The sequence below is a fragment of the Panthera leo genome, chromosome D1, assembly GCF_018350215.1.
Source record: "Panthera leo isolate Ple1 chromosome D1, P.leo_Ple1_pat1.1, whole genome shotgun sequence".
In the NCBI taxonomy this organism is placed as follows: domain Eukaryota; kingdom Metazoa; phylum Chordata; class Mammalia; order Carnivora; family Felidae; genus Panthera; species Panthera leo.
This window is the reverse complement of record NC_056688.1, coordinates 58,738,902-58,758,330: the sequence shown is the minus strand read 5'-3', so window position 1 is coordinate 58,758,330 and position 19,429 is coordinate 58,738,902. Positions and strand designations below refer to the sequence as shown.

Here is a 19,429-nt window from a genome sequence, read left to right as displayed (position 1 = left end):
AGGGTCCCCAGCAGAGTGCAGGGATGAATGGCTGCTGTCTGCACACTCACTGGCCAGTCCCTTAGCATATCTCTTTCGATTCTACCCCAGGTCTGCCTCCGCCACCTCCTTGACGCTCTCCCGCTGTGTGGATGTGGTGAAGGGGCTTCTGGAGTAAGTGTGTGTGTGTGTGTGTGTGTGTGTGTGAGTGAGTGAGTGAAGGGGTTGGGCCCCTTAGAGGCCTGTGTCAGGCTTCTGGCGTCCAGGCTTGGTCTGTGTATGTGCCTCAGTCTGTCTGTCCGTGTGTTGTCCAGCTGTCTGTGTGAGTCTCTGCTGCCTCTCCCTGAGCTCATTCCAGGCCCTGCCTGGCTGTCCTCCACGCTTTGTCCCTCATCCGTGGTCCATGGACCAAGATCTGTAGTCTGAGCCTGGATGGGAACTATCACTCAGGAAAAGGCTCAGATGTGTCAGGACTTGTTCTGAGTTCCAGAGCCAAGTGGTAGCAAGGCTAAGACTGAAACCCCAGCCCTGAGGTTCCTCTGCATCCATCAACTCTACTCTCTGCCCTTCTCATTTCCACACTGACCCCTGGGGTCAGAGACTGCGTTGGGAACAAGCTCGCTGCACCTCTGGGCCATGTTTTGCCACCATTCGTGTTTGCTTCCTATTGCTGTTGCCTCAGGAGTATGAGGCTCCCGTGTCAGAAGGCCTTGCCAAATGCCTTCCTGACACCTGCCCCCCACCCAGTTTCAAGAAGAGGAGAGGCCACTCTGTTGGAGGAGCTCCTGAACAGCGATACCAGAGCATCCCTGTATGCGTGGCCGTCCAGCCTCCTACCCAGGTTCAGGATGTGCTGGTAAGGGAGGAGCTGGGCCACATGCACGGGGTGCTGACATAGAGAGTGTAGGTTCCAGGGGTCATCCAGGGAGGCCAGGGAAGCAAGGCTGGGCACCTCACCAGGAGCACAAGCTTTCTTCCCCCAGCCTGTAGTAGAAGTCTCTCAGCATTTTATAATGGGGCATGGACTGGAGAGGGAGAGCAGGAGGCCAGGCAGGGGAGTATGAGGATGTGTAGCGGGAGGCTGCTGCAGGGCTGATGAGACCCCGATGTGTGCGTGTGTGCGTGTGAGAGGGACCCTGTGAGCCTGTGCCAAGAGGTACGTAGGGTGAGGACCAGGGCCACCACTGTCTCTTTTTCCCATAGAATGCCCACCTCTCCGAGGTCAATGCTGTTTGTTTTGGCCCCAATAGCAGCCTCCTGGCCACTGGAGGGGCTGACCGCTTCATCCATCTCTGGAACGTTGTGGGAGGTGAGGGTTCCTCCCCTGTGGGCCAACCTAGTGCTTTCTCTCCAGACCCCACCCTCAACTTGCTCCTTGGTGGGCAAAGGTCTTGGATCTGTTTGTGTTTCCTCACATGTAACATTCTTAAGAGCAGTGGCCAAATGGCCCCTTGGCAAGAGTTCTGGGCCAAGCCTCCCAGCTCTTGGGGTCCAGGCCTGCAGGATGGGGAGGGCTGAGCTCAGATGGTCCCTATTTGGGGAGGTGGGGCGTCCCTTATCCTTAGGTCCTGTAGGGGCCCTTGAGGAGCCGGTCCCTGGGGCCCACCAGTGGCCTCCTCTTCTGGTATCACTTGAGCTCTTAGAACTCAGGAGATGAGTGTTGGCTGTTTACCCTGTGCTTGTAGAGGCGGGTGTGTTGAGGAGTCACAGTTAGCTCCTGGAGACTTCCTAGAGAAAGTCTTGGTCCTGGCTTGCCGTGTGACCTAGGGACAGTCCCTTGTCTGTGGTCCTCTGTAGCCCTGCTGTTCCCTGGAGCCCCCTGCTGGTAATTTGGGGGAGATGCAGTCTCCAGCCCAGGTCCCCAGAGTTTTGTTCTCTAACTTGGGAGAGACTGATCTTCCCAGCTCCTCCCTTTTCATGAGGTTAGTGACCCCACTTCACCTGTCCTTTTCCCGGTCCCCCTAGGTCGTCTGGAGGCCAACCAGACCCTTGAAGGAGCTGGTGGCAGCATCACCAGCGTGGACTTTGACCCTTCGGTGAGGGACCTTTGCCTCAGTGGCATGGAATGCCTGTTGTGTGTGCCCCCCTGCCCATCTCCACACTGAGCAGGTGGGGGCTCTGGGACATAAGGGAACATCATGGATGTCCCAGAACCAGTCCTGGCTGCTACACAAATCTTCCCTGGGCCTGGAAGCTACTCTGCCTGCCTGGGTAACCTGGGCTGTGGGAAGCTCTGAGGCTATCTGGCTTGAGGGATTTTACTTCTGTCAGGGCCCAAGTTCAGGGCCTTTCCCTTCCCCTTCCATCTCTCCAGGGCTCCCAGATATTGGCAGCTACTTACAATCAGGCTGCCCAGCTCTGGAAGGTCGGGGAGGCACAGTCCAAGGTAAGGCGTGACTGAGGAAGCAACCTGGGGTTCAGGGGTCATACCTTGGACCCCGGGGGAGGTGTTATGGAGTCTTGGCCATCCCCTTGATCCATACCTGGGATGTGGGGGCAGGAGACACTGTCTGGACACACAGACAAGGTGACGGCTGCCAAATTCAAGCTAACAAGGCACCAGGCGGTGACTGGGAGCCGAGACCGGACAGTGAAGGAGTGGGACCTCGGCCGCGCCTACTGTGAGGTCCAGCCCTTTCCTCTCCCTCCCTACCTGCTGGCACCCCCAGGCCGGGTCAAGAATACTTCAGCCTGTTCTCTGGGAGTGGCTCCAAGATTCACGGGCATTTAGGGTGAAACCTCCCAAGGCCTGTCCTTCTCTATCGCCCATCAGTGCTTTTTTTTCTGCCTGGTTGCTTGGTGACTTCAGGCTTTGGGCTGGGAAGCAGAGGATCTGGGTTCTAATTTGGGGAGGATACTACCTCTCTGGGGCTTCTGGGCTTCCAACAACCCTTTTCTGAGGCTAGGGCTCTAATCCTTGGTCCCCAGGCTCCAGGACCATCAATGTCCTTTCGTACTGTAATGATGTGGTGTGTGGGGACCATGTAATCATTAGTGGCCACAATGACCAGAAGATCCGGTTCTGGGACAGCAGGTGATGGGCATGGGCTGTGGGTGGTCGAGGCATGGGACAGGCATCTTGTGTTCTCTTTCCTTTCTTTGGACATGGAGCCATGGAGGCTGTGGTGGCCTGTCTGTGCTGGGTTTGGCCCCTTGAAAGCTCCACTGCCCCTGGGGACCTGTGCCACCATTTTAGTGGCTCTTGGTCCGACTGCTGGACTCTGCCTGGGCCTTGCCAACCAAGCCCCCTTTCCACTTAGTTACCGCTTTTTAATCAAAGGGAACAAAAGTTTTCGTTGTTTTTTAAATCTGAGAGCTCAACACTGGGCTTGGATGGTTTATAAAAGCCAGTGCTGGAGCCAGTGCCAGGCATGCCTGAAGCTCCTCCTTCCTGGTGTATGGTGACTGCCGCGTGAACCCCCTTGCTCTCTTTCACACAATTAAAGGCAACTCTCATGGTTTTCCCTCCAGTACTTATTTTAGTGACCCAGGGGTTTCGAGGCCCCCAGCTTTGAGTCAAAGGCTGCCTAAGATTTTGTTGGAGGGGCTGGCTGCAGTGGGAGAAGGGAGATTAGTCAGTGTCAGCCCTGGCCCCCAGTGATATGACAATGGGGCACTTCTGGACTCTGTTAACCTGCAAGGAGTGGCCTGGGTGGGCTGCTTCTCATCCATGCTTTTGTCTTTGCTCCTTAGGGGCCCCTGCTGCACCCAGGTCATTCCTGTGCAGGGTCGGGTCACCTCCCTGAACCTCAGCCATGACCAGTTGCATCTGCTTAGCTGTTCCCGAGATAACACACTTAAGGTCATTGACCTTCGTGTCAGCAATATCCGCCAAGTATTCAGGTACCTGCCTCGTGCCCATGGACACTGTGGCTTGGGCTGGGGCAGCTGGGTCTCTCAGCCCTTGTTAAGGGTCCTTCTGGACCTGTCAGCGGGGGACCCTTCCTGGAGGGCCTTCTGGACCAGGGCCCGCTGAGGTGCCCAAGCCCTTGATGGACAGAGGAAGCTCTTGAAGCTCCTGGCCAAGGGCAGGGATTGGCAGCCACATTCGTTCTAACCCTGATCTTGTCTGTCTTTAGGGCTGATGGCTTCAAGTGCGGTTCTGACTGGACCAAAGCCGTGTTCAGGTATGTCTGTGAGAGCACATGCCTGTGCCAGAGTGTGCCCCATCTGATCACGTCTGTCAGTGTCTGTGTCATTACCTCTGATCATCTCTTGCTTGTTCTGCTGCAGTCCAGATAGAAGCTACGCACTGGCAGGTTCCTGGGATGGAGCCCTTTATGTCTGGGATGTGGACACTGGGAAGCTGGAGGGCAGTCTACGGGGACCCCACTGGTGAGCATAGCTACCACCTGCCCAGGGCCAGTGCCATCCTGGCCCCACTGCTGCTAAGCCAGTGACAGGTTCTGACATGTTTGGGACCCTGGAGGCCCTAGTCCTTGTCCCACACTTTCCACCCCCCAGAGCCCTTCTTGTTCACAAGGTGCTTTCCCATGTGCACGTGGGTCCATCTTCACCACAGCCCTGTGAGCCCACTTTATAGGTGAGGCAGCAGGCTCAGAGGGAGCCTCAAGCTGCCGGCATCCCATAATGAGGAGCGGAGCCCAGCCTGCAGGCCTGGCTCCTGATGCCTCCCTGAAGCCTGCCTCCCCTCTCCTCTCCTCCCCTCCCCTCCCCTCCCCTCCCCTCTCCTCTCCTCAGCACTGCTGTCAACGCCGTGGCCTGGTGCTACTCTGGGAGCCACGTGGTGAGCGTGGACCAGGCCAGGAAGGTTGTGCTCTGGCACTAGTGCCATGACTCCTGCCTGGGCTGGAGCTCTAGTCTAAAGCCCGAAGCCAGAGGACAGCTTCCTGCTGCTCACAGGGCTCCAGAACCAGTGGGGGTGGGGATAGGGTGGAGGTGGCGGTGGCCTTAGGGCATTTAGTGGTGAATAAGGCCTGGCAGGACCTGGCCTGTCTGTTGAAAAACAAAGTGTGTGTTTGGGGGGGGGGGGGTGTGGGGGGAGGCGGGTTAGTTTTGTTTGTTTGTTTGTTTGTTTGTTTGTTTGAAATCTCTGACTTCTTTCGCTGACAAAAGTGAAAAAAAATTGCATCTAAACTGGTGTCTGCTTGCCTTTTTGCAGCATTCAGGTAGCAGAGAGATCTTTGGGCTGGTGGCTCCAGGACACCTGTGCTTGGCTCCCTTTCCTCCTCCTGCACAGAGCTGGGGCAGAGCCAGTCTGGCCTCAGTGCTGTTCATGTCTGAGGAGAAGGCATGAAGAAAGGCTCAGAGGCGACAAAGGGCAGTGGCTCTTGGAGCCATGGAAATTTCACCCTTGGTCCAGGCTGGTCCAGAGGCCAAGCCAATACCTTGGGTCCTCCTGCTTCAGGAGGGTAGACTGAGCTGTGGAGGGGCCATGGGAGTTTGGGGAAGGGAGCAGGGGAAGCAGCCCAGAGGGGCTCTGGTGGAAAGGGTTCTAATAAACCAGAGAGTGAGGTCAGGTACTTAGTACACCAGGCCTGCCTTTAGATGGGGGCGTGTTCTTGCTCCAGAGGCAGAACCCTGAGTGAACGGGGAATAGCGTGGGTATGTCTGTGTCTTGGGGAGGGCCCCCATGGGCTGGGCCTGGGTTGGGGCTTGTCGGCATGACAAGCCTCTGTGGTACTTGGCAGACCTGACAGGGCAGAACCTGCGCACCCCAGTTCCTTTGTCAACTTCAGGTATGGAGGAGTCATCAGCAGGACAGCCATTGCCAGTCACAAGGCAGTCACAGGAAGAGACCTCCGTCCCTGAGTGATTGGAGCCTTACTTTTGGGATTCTGCCCCATCTGAGATTCAAAGGCTTCAATCCAGAATTATCGGTTTTCTCCTTTATCACCGTAGAAAGTCTCCCTTGGGGGGACTTTGCCATTTCCAGAATTTGGAAACCATTCCCAGGATGAACAGCAGATTGTTGAGAGCCTGAACTCCACAGCCAGGCTGTCTGCGTTTGAATCTCAGCCCACTATTTAGTAGAGTGGTTTTGAGCAGGTTCCTTAATAACTTTGTGCCTTAGTTTCCTCCTCTGTGAAATGGTACGCACCTCAGAGGTTGTTAGAAAGACTCAATGTGTTGGTTATCTGTGAAGCTCCTGGCACGTGCCAAAGGCTGAGTGTTGATTGAATACCCAGTCTACACTCTGCTGACTCTCAGCTCACTCACTGCTCTTGGCCCAGCTGTCCCCTGAGCTCTGGGTGACATACCCACCTGCCTCCTGGACATCTCTCCCCCTGACATAAGCGTCTCTTCCCCTCACATCCCACATCCTCTGGCACCAAGGCCTGGAGCCTCTAACCTGGCTGCAATGCAGGCCACCTTCTCCTAGGCTTGTCTCTCCTCCCAGAACCCTCTTTGCCAAGGCCGGAGTTACTTTCTAAGATGGCATGGTCACAGGTACAACCCTCTAAAGTTCCCAGGCTGCCTTCAGAGAAGCTTGACATTAAATTCAAAGACCTTAGGAGCCAGCCCGTCGACCTCAGCTGCATCTTCATTTCCTTGCTACTCTGTTTTACACATGGACTTTCCCTCTGCCCAGAATGTTCTTCCCTCCCACCCCAGTTCAATTTGTCTTTCGGATCTTCTGAGAGCCTTTGCTCATTTACCAGGCTGGCCAGGGGACGCCTCCATTCTTGTGTTCATTGGTGTCTCCTTCCCTCGGGAGCTCTTGGAAGACGCCAGGATGGGAACAGAGTATTCCTTGGGATTAGACCTGGCACAGAGAGGGTCTGAGAAGTGTCTATTAAATGGCTAAACTCTCTTACTCAAGGACTCAGTAAATTTAACAGTTGATGCTGGGAGTGTAGTATTATTCCAGCCTGACTCCTGAAGGCCTCATCCTGTCCCAGCTCTCTTGTCCTGGCTTCTAGTGGCCACCAGGAGTCACCAGCTGCTTACTGTCTGCCGGGCCATTCTCCAGTCTCCTGGGATTCGTGGCTGGAAAGACCAGTGCCTCCAGTAACCACCATTACTTACGTGCTCATGTGTCAGGCACAGTGCTCTGCACTTTTCATGCAGTTTATTCCTCCCAACCTCCTGGTGGGGTATCTCTCATAGGTGATAAAATTGACACTCCGGTATTATGTGAGGTCATACAGCTGGCACAGCTGTATGTGACATATGTACATGTATGTTTTAACAAAATAACATTTTGAGAATCTGGGCTTCCATTTACGCAAGATCAGGGCATCTTCCCCCTGCTCCCCAGTGCCCGAGGGGTATGTGCTCTGCCCCCACCATTGGTGGGGGATTCTAGCTTTGTGTATCCTAAATCCCTCCCTGCATCCTCTCTTCTGTTTTCCATCTGGGCCCTGGCCACCTACGCCTGAGTCTGGAGGGTCAGTGTCCCTTGAAGTGAGGGACATGCAGCCCCCAAAAGTGAAGTGAACTTGAATCCTGGGAGGCCATTACTGGCTACACCATTTGGGGGCTGGTACCTCACAGGACTGCAGTGAAGGCTACTTAGATAATCCAGAAAAGGTGCTCAGAGATGACAACTCCACTCTAGGGCCAGCAACCCCTCTGCTCCCTGTAAACCTTTCCTTCTTTGTGGGGCCACTCTGATAGCACCCTTGGAGTGCTCACCCCAGGGAGCACATGTGTACCTCAGCTTACTTGGAATGCTTCTGGAGGAGCCAGTCTGGAAGGCCAGCCACAGGCCAAGGAGGTGGGCGTAGCTGGCAAAGACCGAGCACGGGAAGAGCTCAGAGGAAAGTGGTTGGGAAGGTTGTACTTCCATCCAGTCTTTGAAGTCTCTGGTGGGGATAGAATCCAGGAGCTAAAAGCCTCTCTAGGCCTTTAGTATCCTCCAGCTCTCCAGTCTGCATACCTTGCAGGTTTTCAGTACTTGGGCTGCATGCCTGAGTTGGGGTCTCTAATATCAAAACTGGAATACCCTTTCTCTTGCTGTGCACATGGGTTGAGGCCCAGAGAGGGGCCAGGGTCTTGTGCAGGGTCATAGCAGAGCTGGGGTAAGGACTCAGCTGATTCCTCTTTTCTGAAAATTACCCTCAGGTTCTGCAGAGAGGAGCTGGCCTGGTCTTTGGATACCCAGTTCTAGGTTCTGCTCTGAGTGGTCTTTCTGAAAGACCTTGGGCAAATCGCAGTGCCTTCCAGGGGAAGGATTTTCCCCATCTGTGAGACTTCCTGCCCCGCAGCTCTGGGCCTCACAAAAGATAACACAGCTCATCCCCGGGGGGGCGGCAGGGGGGGGTTCTGTAAGCCTGCCCTGTCCAATCTCAGGCCTCAGTGAGCCTGAGACTAGACAGCAGCTCCTGCTGCCTCTCGGTCATCTCCCTAGAAGACACACCTCAGCTGGAGTCTGCTGTTCCTGACTCTCCCCTACCAGATGTGAGCCCCTTGGTGACAGAGATGAGATCAGAGTCACTTATGTCTCCAGTAGACAGAACAAGACCTGGGGTGGTCAGTTTGCTGACTGGACAAATAGGAATTGAACAGAGGTGGTCTTGGCCCTTAGAAAGTTTTCTGGAAGCATCTTGGTGGCACCAGGTATGGACCCACCTGTGAGAGTTGGCATACCATGTCTGGGTACAGGCTTGTTCCCTTTCTCTGGACACACATCTGGTCAAAAATATTTTCATTTTATCTGCTCAGTATTTTTGTTGATCCTCCTGGATCTTAAGCAGTTCGTATTGCCTTCTCATTCCTACTTTACAGATGAGGAAAGCAAGGACTAGAAAGGTGAAGAGATGAGCCTAAGGCCACAGCTAATCGAGGTGGCCAGGTACCTGAATATGGGCATTCTGACCAGGATCTCCCTGTGCCCCTCACAGGACCAAGGGCGTGACGAGAACAAGAAGGCTGCTTAGGTGTTTAGCACACAGTGTGGAAAGGGTGTGAACCCTATTTGTGGGTCCATCTGTTTTTTCAGGATTACACTCTGGGAAAATATTCCCAGACTAGAGAGCTCTCAGAAACAGACATGAGAGAAGTACTTCATTTGTTGTTTTGGCCAACGGGACCAGGGGAAAATGGTCCAGGAACAGGATGCTCTTTGGCATTCACAGGGTTCTTGGATCAACAGTGACAGAGCAAACAGGGAGAGTCTAGGAGGAAACTTAATTCTGGTTGTGTCAGGTTGCAGGATTTCAGGACAAATTATAATTCTCCCCCTTCTAAACTAAAATTTCTAGAACTTGGTTGTGTTTTTGTCATAAAAACCTCTTTGTAATGAGCAAAATAAACGCAAAGATTCCAAGCAGCTAGATTTTGTTGTAAAGCTACTCAGTTTAGTTAATCAGGCAGTAATTGGCTCCATAACTGAGGGCTGTGGCTGGACCCCAGGCAGCAAGGGAATAGTGCAGCCCAGGATGTGATTATAGCCCAGAGGAGGGTTTGCTTTCTCTCAGTGGACAGTCCAATGGCTTGAATTTTCTTTTTAGTTTCTGGCCATCCGGAGAAGTCTGTGTGCTCGGTTCTCAAATACTGTGACCTTTTTGTTTGGTGTTTTCATTGTGTCTAGAAACTGAACTCATCTAGCACGAAGTGTTGGATAAGCCCTTAGAAATCATCCCGCTCCTTTCAAGGCTGGGGATGCAGCGGCCCAGAGGGAAAGGTCACCCATCAAGTGGTAGCAGGGCTAAAGCCAGCTGACATCTTCCCACTTGCATATCTGTCTGGCTTATGGGTGTGGGCTAGGGTCGAAGGTCAGAGAGGAAAGGGTTCCAGGCGATATGCGATATGCGGTGAATCTATGGCTTCATTGCTTTACAGTTAGTTCCTCTGATGATGCTGGGGTGGGACAATTAGCTTAACTCTGCCCCCTTATCACAGACTAAGCCCCTGCTGCCAATAGCGATCTCAAATGTGAACACCTTTCATTAGCAGGGGAAGGCAGAAGATGGAAAGGGTACTGAATGTGGTATTTAATACCTACCTACGTGCACCTACCTTCCCTTGACAACCTTGTGACTATGAGGCTGGAAGAAAGGAGCTCAGCTGTAGATCACTAAAGGTGGGGGAGGTGATGGCGAGGAATATTGGTGTTTGGTGGTGACCACCTGTGCTACAGACTTGAGGTATCCTTCTTGGATCCACAGTGTTATCCTCAAGTTTCCATGAGGATGTTGAGGCTCAGTTCCCACAGTTGTCAAGTGAGAGCCAGGACTGAGCTCAGACCTTCTGACTCCACAGTCGATGCTGTTGTCTCTTATGCTGCTGGTGGGAGTGTTAACAGACACAATCATTTTGGAGGCCAATTTGGCAAAACCTAACAAAACTAAATGTCCATATAGCTTTTTTACTTTCAAATTCCATATTTGGGAATTTACCCAATATTTTTACTGGAACAAATTTATAAAGAATCATGTACAAATATGGTAATTTCAACTTTCTAACAGCAAATGGATGGATACAACCTAAACGTCCATCACTATAGGAGGCTTAAAATTGTGATATATCCAAACCATGGAGAATATAGCCTTCAAAAAGAATGAGGTAAACCTACTAAATATATAACCCCACATATGTAAAAAGGTAATGTGTACATGCATGAGTTTTATGTACAGAAAATGTCTGGAAGAATACATATTGCATGTGCCCAGCCCTGGGAAGAGGAGAGCTGTGGGGCCCCTCCCCAAACACACTGAGCCTTGGTCCTCGGTGTGGCTGGCTGGCAGCCAGAGGGACTTAGCCTTTAACTGGGAATTCACTTCCCTCTCTGTTTTATGGTTTAAAAAAGGAGGGCCTAGGAATATCTTTATAAAAAAGCATTGTCTATTTGGAAGGTCTATTTACCTAAATCTTTTTATAAGGAAACTTAGAAAACTTAATTCCATTTTTTTTTATTATTCAACATTTTATACATAATAAATACAAACTTTTTACAGCCACTGTAAAGAAAGCACATCTGCACAGAGGCACTCCCTCCAAGCCTGGCCCTGTGCACTGTGATGCTTGATTACATGTCCTGAAGGGAGGGGTTCTTTTTAAAAAGGAGGCATATTTTTACAACTTTGTTTTTTTAAAATAAAATTAGCAGCTCTTCCAAAAAATATTTTAAAATATAACAAAAGATTTCAAATAACTCTCTGAGAATGTGGAAAATCCAGATTCAAGGACAATTTGGCTAGCTAAAGAGAGAATACAAGACTGGGTAGCAAGAACTGCCTGATTTAAGCACTTGGAAGATTTTATAAAGTGCTTTGAAGATTTTTAACATGTCAGAGAACTTTAAAATCTTAAAAAACCACCCTTTTAATTTCTTTTTTAAACTTAAGAATAAGTTTGATAAACACAAAAAGACCTCAAATAGATCAACAGGTTAAGAAATGCAAAAAACGAAACAAAAACCCCAAATTACGGAGAAGACTCATCGCTGGGTACTGTCACTGAAGTGATCAAATGACTAACTGAAGATTTCTTCAGCTATAACCTGACTTTTAGTCAAAAATCCCATGGGGACATTTGGCGAGCATTTCAAGTTTTAAAGATTCTTAGGAGGATGGAGTTTTCAAAGCATAATACAACTTTTAGATTAAATTCTGCAAATCTGATTTCTTAAACAAAAACAAAAACAAACCAACTGGCAAAATCCCTTCGTCCCTAGGTTCGGCACTCCCTATCTTCCACAGGAGGTGGAGAGCCGACAGAGCCCTACCCTGGGCCACCTGCCACCGTGAGCTTGCTAGCCTGCGGAGAAAGCTACTCTTGGCTCTCCTTGCGACATGGAGAACTTGTCTTTTCCTTATCAGTTTGCACTTGTGCAGGGTGTGCAACCCTTTAGTCCTTTTCCATGAGAAGCTGGTTTCCATGAGCCACAGGTTGTTCCTCCTAAGGAAATATGTCAGGTCAGTGGGACCTGGGAAGCTGCACTTTCGTGGGGGGTGGCCACCGGTCTAGAGCAGCCACAGGCTGGCTGTCAGGACTCGTGCACTGGTTTGGGAATAAAATGACGCGAGGGGCCTCCCTAGCAGAGAAGCTCAACAAGGCAAGTATGTGTCCCCAATTTACCTAGACACTCAGATTCTAAAGGTACTGGTCAGAAGAATATATGCTGCAAAAATTAAGATGAAAAATACCCAAATACAAAAAGAACATTAAATCGGCTCATTTCAGATCTGGAAGTTCCATTTCTGCTTCAGCCGCAGCCTCCTTTCTATTAAGTCTATGTGATGGACAAGATTTGGCTATTAGTTCAGCCCCTCCATATTAGCTCCACTAATACTAAATGAATGCCATAAATATTAATACAAAGGACACTGTTACTGTTTTAAATCTGTTAGTTGTGGAAGAGATGTGCATTAATGAAATTGGCGATAAACTCAGGGCAGTCCACTTTTTTCCAATAAGGTTTCACTTTTCTCGGTCTGGGGACTAACTGTGGGGAGGAGCCAGCCTCTCCTGAAATCCCTCCTTCTAATTCCTTACGTAGCCAACATGATCTGATTAAACTCAATCAGACGAGCAAAAGCCACTTGAAGAAAGATGAGGATCTTTGCCACATCCTTGTGGCCACAGTAATATACTGTACGAGTTCACATGATCAGTTTCTCTGTGACCGTGCCCTGAGTGAGTCCTGGTCTTGAGTCTCATATAAAAATGGACCACTGTTAGGCATAAGGGCTGTCCTCCTCTGCTTCTGGGGCCCGCTAGGATTTGTGCTATGGTAGGAGAGATGACATAGAAAATGACAACAAAAAAAGGCACAAAATATTCAAAACGTGGGAGGAGTCCACCAGGCCACCCGTTCACATAATCCTCCTTGTTTTTGCTCCGTTCAAGAGTCATCATCATGCAAAGGTGCCTAAAAAACAAGAGTGGCCAAACACCAAGCCTGGCCTTGATTGTAGCAGTAATGGATGGGCAAACCCATCATCACACCAGTGTGATTTCCACATCCTCAATCTTCTCTGCTGGCCTTCGGTGGTTCTGTGTAGGTGGAGGGGGAGCTGCCCGGACCTGAGCAAGGAACAAATACATGGATTGTTAGCTCCCTGATTCAGTGCTTGAAGCATCCAAACCCCAACCAGTCATTTATCCATAGACATGGGTACCCCAGGGGTCTCACAAATGCTCTTAACATGAAAGCGTGTGCTTCCAACGTAATTCTCACTATTTCCCACACCAAGGAGTTAACTGTTCTGATGAAATGTGGAACCCACAAATCAGGGTCTTGCCTAGGCTGAAAGCTTCATGGGCACAAGAGTCACTGTAGCTCCAAAAGGCTCATCCAAAGCAGAGGCCTGGAGGTGGAACCCAGAGAGAGCAATGCTTGGGGAACTGAAAACCTTTTGGCCTGTCTTGGAAGGAAAGCTGCAAGAGATAAGACTGGAGATGTAGCTTGGGGTGAAGTCATGAAGAGCCTCATTAAGCCACGCTAAGGAAATCTGAGCTTTACTCTGTAGGCAAAGAGGAGTCTTTGGTGGAATTTTAAACAGCAGGAGCAGATATGTGAAAGGATGACTAGGATAATAGTTTGGAGAAAAGAGTGGAGGGCAAGAGTGAGCAATAGTGTAGGTAAGAAGACAATTTAGGAGGCTCTTGTAGTCATGTGAATTAGAGTTTATGTCAGCCTGACCTAGGAATTGGTGGGGGGGGGGGCGTGGGAGGAGTGGGGCAGGGAGGAGAGAAGTGTGAGTATTTGATAGAGGTCTCTAAGGTACATGTGGCAGGAAAGGGGATGCCTTTGTGGGAGGCAGGGCTAGAAAGCTATCAAGAGTGAGGTCAGAGCAGTGGTAGAATGGGGGTTCCACTCACCAAGCAAGGCAATATGGAAGGAGTGTGTCTGGCAAGGTGGATAATTAACTCGTTGCTGAGTTTTGGGGCTTTGGTACATATACAGTGAAATGTCCACAAGGCTGAAGCTCAGGGAAGAGACTGGATTGGCAGTTATGAGACTAGGGTTGTCAGTAAATAAATGGTTATCAAAACCATGGGAGTAGATGAGATTGTATGAGGAGAATGAGAGTGAATTTAATGACTTCAGGAGAAGCAACCCATGGACAGAACCCTGAGAAGCATCAGCAGAGATGGGCTGAAGCAGAGAAGCCCATACAGGTCAATGAAAAGGAAGGGCCAGAAAGTAGAGAGCAAACCAGGAAAGGGCAGTGGAACAAACTGGCTCACTTCTCCTCATTCTCACTCTTATCCACCAGTCTATGTCACCATCTTGCTTGAACCACTGCTCCAGTCTTGCTTGAACCACTGCTCCAGTCTCCTAATGGCTCCCATGTCCCTTCTGCCACCTTCCATTCACTCTCACTTAGAAGCCACAGCAATGTTTCAAAATGGAAAACCAGTCACATCACTGTCCTACTTACAACTTTGCAATGGCTAAGAACCAAGTCCTTAACAAGGCACTCAGTACACATCTGCTGAATTAGCCAAAGGAAGTGAGTGGTTCAAGGAATGGTGTCAAATGCTGATAAGCAAGTCAAGGAAAATAAATGTACTGGATGAGTGTGGGAAAGTTATGACCTTGGAAGGGCTGTTTCACAGTGAGGTGGTGGGGTAGAGTGAGGGATGAGTAGAGGTGATTATTTGTAAGAGATTCTCCTTGAGAATAGAAGCTCTTAAACCTCAAAAGGACATGAAATATATCTCATTTCATCTCTGTGTTCCTCATATAGAGAAATATAAGCTTGGAAAATAATTTATCAATAAATGTTTGCTGGAAAAAAACTGCTTGTTTCACACTTAGACCACTTTAATGCTTGCTATAATTTAAATACACCTTTCGTAGCTATCTCACCATAGCTCAGTAAAAAAAACTACCAGTCTAGACTAGACCTTCCAAGATGTGTTGAGTTTTTAAAAAATATTTATCTTGAGAGAGAGAAAGAGAGAGCACTCGAGCAGGGGAAGAGGCAGAAAGAGAGGGAGAGAGAATGCCAAGTAGGCTCCACGTGATGCTTAACTGACTGAGCCGCCCAGGTGCCCCTGCGTGTATTTTTACAGACTTTGTTTTCAAGAGCTCTTTTTATCTTCCCAAACTCATATGATCCTTGCGTGGGGGAATCAGCATAACACAGAGGCCACAGGGAAACATTAACTGCTAACTTTCCATTTGGAAGAACCGCATTCTATAACAGGTAAGATAAGAGACTTACGGGTCGCAGTTTGCCATATGAGGTCTCAGGAGTATGCCTTGGTGCCTGTGAGCAACCCGGCGATTCGGTATGGAAGCTGTTTTCTAAGGGAGGGAATCAAGCAGCTCGTTTTATTTGTGTTGTTGGGCAATAAAAATGCTAATAACAAATCTGTTTGCTCTTCAGGTAAACATGTGGATTTCTGAATAAAAATGTATTTAGATCCATGCCCAGGAAAACCCTTACCATTTGCTGAGGGAGAGCGTGGGAAGTACTGGGAGCTCCTCTTATCGGGGCTGGGGTAAGGGCTGCTGGGAGGCTGGTCATACAGCGGCAGTGGAGGCAGGGAGCCTGGTGGCTTGGGAGAAGGAGAGATCTGCCACAAAGGAAAGAGGTTACAAAGTGCTCACCTCAGGAAGCTTGAGAGGCAAGTTGGCTTCCCTAATTCAGACATGTTACTTTTCTCTGCAGCTAAGTTATGACTATCAACAATTTTGGTCAGCCTCATCAGAAGCACATGAACTTAGAATAACCACCACAAATCCCAATTTTGTGATGCATTTAACTTTTTCTCCTCAGAGAGCTCATTATACTACTGATTTTAGTCAAACCATTCTCTAGAGTTCTACTGAAAACACACTAAATCAGTCAATTCAATAAATCTAGTGAAGAAAAAAAAGGGGACAAATTCTATTTTTTTGTGTTAAGAAAATAATTGGCTGTTTTCGACTTCCCCAAATTTTGTAAATGTCAGACTAAGTGTTCACAATACCACACACACAAGATGGGGAGACATGTTCCTTATGGTCCTGGGCCTGCCAGACCTGCTATGACAGATCTGAATTAGGGTTTCCCGTAAAGGCAAGTTTTGCTATGATCAGCTGAGCCTAGAGCCGTATGAGTATAATGGGGCTCTGCCATTAGTCCTCTGAAATGGACTGGCAGGCAGGCTCTGACAGTGGTGGATAGAAAGCAGTATTTTTACTATATAAACTAACTGCAGAGACAATAAATTCCCTCTCTGGTTTCTTTCTTTCTCTCTACCAAACCACTTTTCTGTATGTCACATACAACTTATCATTTTGGTTAACTGATTCAGAGAAAAGAAAGTGGGCAAATGGAGGTGTTATATGGCCATTACCCAAGAGCCAGGTTGATGAGTCTCTGCTTTTCCAAACTCAATTTTTTGCATAAACGTGGCAACCGAGGACTGGAGTGGGGAGGAGGGGCTGAGATTGCAGCCTGTGTTTGCATGGGTCAGCCACCTCTTGGGAGTCATTTTCTTTAACCAGCTTTTAATTCAGCTTTCTCCCCTCTCATGTACCTGAATCTCTCTCATCCACGGAGTGTCACCATTTTCTGAGGCTGAAAGTTCTTCCACTAGCACCGATGGGAAGACTCCAATCCGCCCACTGAATTCCCCTTCCCAGAAGCCATCGTCATCCTGGTTTTCTTTGTTCAGGATTCGGATGATTGCCCCCTCAGGAAAGGATAACTCATCATCTGTTTGGCCCTCATAGTCATAAAGTGCTTTCACGAAACAGACTAGGTAGGAAGAGGGAGAAAATGCAGTAAGAACACGGACAGCCAGGTTCCTTTTGCAACCACCCCTATGCTCATGTGGCAACTAAAAGAGCATCATACAGATTAAGAGTAATTTTTTTACTCACTGAAGATCAACTTCAGGGTTCTACCCTACAGGATAAATGTGACCAAATTATGGAAAATATATCATAGAATAGGAATAAAGATATGCTTTTTAACCTACGGAAGGCTGACTCCAGGGTAATACCGTTTAGGCCAAAATGTGACCAAATAAAGAGTGCCTTGTTTCAGTCTTTACCACTGGCATCTCCGTTGAGGCTGCCTGAAACGAGCTCGGCCTCCGTGGAATTGCTGGATGTGTGTGACCGACTGTCCAAAGCAGCCAAGGACTGCAGCATGCTCAGTAGACTGTTCGAGGTGGGAAACTGTAGGTACTTTTCTGGCACATAACCCACTTGGCCAACTTTATTTCGAGCCTGAGTAAAAGACATGTGACAAAATAGGTTTGCACACACAATCTGGACAGGGCAAAACAGGAACCAAAACAAACTCCTAAAATGTCACAAGAAGGGGCGATATGAGCAAAGGAATATACCTTTACCCAGTCTTCCATATCTCCATCTTCAATCACTTCTAACACCTCATGTTCCTCAATGGTCAACTCATCTGGTTGAGAAGCCTGCAATGTAGGATGGTCATGGACAAAATTAAAAGGTTAGATAAAGAGCAGATGTGCGCTGATCATAACAAAAACTGGGGATCAAAATATTGAAATGATTTTGAAAAACATACCAAACATAAAAATTTAAGTGTTGTAAAACTATCGTAATGAGGTGAAGTTTTACTTTAAAAAATTAAACAAAATAAAGCCACAGCAAAAACTGGAGAAACGGAATCCTCAAGAGACCATCAGGTGCAGTGAACATAGCACTCTGCTGGAAGCAGGGGACCAGGGTTCCAGCTCCAGCTTGTTTCTATTGGTTATTCAACTTCTTGATGCCTCCATTTCTTCAAAATGACAATCCTGCCATTCTGGGGAGGATGAGGGAGTCAATGTGGGATGAATAAGCTGAGAACCATGATGATCTGTGAAGCACAGGCACAGGAGCAAGCACTGAATTAGAACGGCACCCGAGGGCTACCATGGAGGCGCAGGCCGTGAAAATGCAGAGAACTATGTACATGGATTGGATGACAGCTTGAGCAGCGCCTAGAACTGATCTGGAATCACTGTGCGATAAACAACGGCCAGGAGAATTAGAGTTGCAGGAAAGAAAATGGCTGAGATTGTCCACAATTTGGATTTATTATGCTCTAACTTAACTGTGGAGAATGGGCTGATCCACTTAGATGCTTTTGTACAGGCTGCTAACTGTGATGGTTTTATGGTCTCTGACACAGGAGTTCACTAGCGCTGGCCACCCAGATACTGCTCCCGAGACTGCAGAATCTGAGTGCAACCTCTAAGGGGCTCAGCAGAGAGGCTGGAGAGAAACCGTGTGGCTTTGTTTCCTAAAGAGACTTGCCTGTCACATGTAACAGGGTGGGGCCTGCTAGCATCTTCTGGTTCTCTGGTGAGCAGTCTTAAAAGCATTCCCCAAGTCCCAAGATTAGTAACAACTATATAACCAAACTGTAAGACCCTACAGTTTTTCAAATCTCACAATCTCAATGTGTAAAGTATCTCCAGGTTACACAAGCAAAAAATGGGTCACATTACTAAGCCTCATTTCCCTTTTTGTGTACATTGTAATACTTTATTAAACCCAGATTCTGGATGTTGCCATAGCTGCTTAAGATGTTAAAATAGTATTGAAAATGGCTGACCAGTCACAGAAATACTCCAGGACCAGAATTTTAAGTAAATTACCTCTGATCTCAAAACATGAGGATAAAAGGCTCATTGATTCATGATAGCTTTTCCAGTGGGATTTCTTCACTAATCCAAAAACACACTATGCTTTGACTATGCCATGAAAAGGCACCAATATAACAAAAACATTTTCCCTAATTCCATGGTAAGACTTAAAAAGTAACAACACAACCTGACTTCAGTGTGTGTGAGAACCAAAGCAGGAAGGATAAGAACACCTTTAAATATACCGCTGCCCTTGTAAAAAAAGTCATGGAGGTCCATGCAAGTTGTTCAGTGCTGTTATAGAATATCAGCAGACACCAGCTTGATCAGACCAACCCCAAACAGTAATCAATGCTTCCACTTGACAAGGTCATGTCCTCTGCATGGCAACTCAAGACTCTACAGAGTTTGGTCACCATGGTCTCTCACAGCTTTGGCCCCATACACTATTGCCTCTTCTCGGAACACACCATGTTATTCCTTGACTCTATGCTTTTACCAGACTGTTTCTTTTTTCCAGCAGGCCCTGTTCTCTCTTTCCCATCTGGCAAACAGATTTAGATTACTGTGGATTCAAGTCCAGCTTCAGTCTGTTTCTAAGGGCAAGTGTCCATAAGATCTCTCTGAGCGTCAGTTTTCTTTTCTATTCCTATTAGAATGTAAGCTCCATGAAGGCAGAGATTTTTGTCTGTAATTGACCAATGCCATGTCCTCAAGCTTAGAAAAGAACAGGACGGTACACGGAAGGTACTCAATTAATATTTGTTGATTTAATGGGTTTGTTGATAATATCTTCCATATTGAGTTATTAAAGAGATTAGAAAAACATAAATATGGTACCAGGCATACAGTATTTCACAAATGGTAGCTATTAGAATTACTCATGATTTGAGGCCCAGCTCATATGTTTTTCCAGACCACTCCCAAGGAGCTGGTTGCTTCTTCCTTCTTTTGTTGTAAGGCTTTGCACATCTCTCTAATGAGA

At 48.4% G+C, this 19,429-nt stretch overlaps 2 protein-coding genes across 11 annotated transcripts in view; one reads left to right on the top strand and one right to left on the bottom strand.

Annotated features, from left to right (window-relative positions):
- Positions 1 to 19,429, top strand: part of ATG16L2 (autophagy related 16 like 2) — a 31,983-nt gene that overhangs the window by 9,763 nt on the left and 2,791 nt on the right. For 2 of the 7 annotated variants that reach the window (XM_042906964.1, XM_042906965.1), the window contains exons 9-19: positions 91 to 153; positions 727 to 835; positions 1,183 to 1,288; positions 1,945 to 2,015; positions 2,294 to 2,365; positions 2,480 to 2,600; positions 2,908 to 3,013; positions 3,673 to 3,822; positions 4,059 to 4,106; positions 4,213 to 4,314; positions 5,102 to 10,635. In XM_042906964.1, coding sequence (XP_042762898.1) covers positions 91 to 153; positions 727 to 835; positions 1,183 to 1,288; positions 1,945 to 2,015; positions 2,294 to 2,365; positions 2,480 to 2,600; positions 2,908 to 3,013; positions 3,673 to 3,822; positions 4,059 to 4,106; positions 4,213 to 4,314; positions 5,102 to 5,360 — 1,207 coding nt within the window. In that variant the 3' untranslated portion in view covers positions 5,361 to 10,635. Of the gene's footprint in view, positions 1 to 90; positions 154 to 726; positions 836 to 1,182; positions 1,289 to 1,944; positions 2,016 to 2,293; positions 2,366 to 2,479; positions 2,601 to 2,907; positions 3,014 to 3,672; positions 3,823 to 4,058; positions 4,107 to 4,212; positions 4,315 to 4,680; positions 4,952 to 5,101; positions 10,636 to 15,227; positions 15,680 to 19,429 lie in introns of those variants that run through there. The other 5 variants (XM_042906968.1, XM_042906966.1, XM_042906967.1 and 2 more) reach the window with 5 other exon arrangements.
- FCHSD2 (FCH and double SH3 domains 2) overlaps positions 10,781 to 19,429 on the bottom strand; it is a 303,773-nt gene continuing 295,124 nt past the window's right edge. For all 4 annotated transcript variants that reach the window (XM_042906961.1, XM_042906962.1, XM_042906960.1 and 1 more), the window contains 6 exons: positions 17,182 to 17,265; positions 16,885 to 17,062; positions 16,366 to 16,586; positions 15,288 to 15,417; positions 15,063 to 15,145; positions 10,781 to 12,912 (listed from right to left, as the gene is read on the bottom strand). In XM_042906961.1, the coding sequence (XP_042762895.1) occupies positions 12,829 to 12,912; positions 15,063 to 15,145; positions 15,288 to 15,417; positions 16,366 to 16,586; positions 16,885 to 17,062; positions 17,182 to 17,265 (780 nt within the window). In that variant the 3' untranslated portion in view covers positions 10,781 to 12,828. The remainder of the gene's footprint in view (positions 12,913 to 15,062; positions 15,146 to 15,287; positions 15,418 to 16,365; positions 16,587 to 16,884; positions 17,063 to 17,181; positions 17,266 to 19,429) is intronic.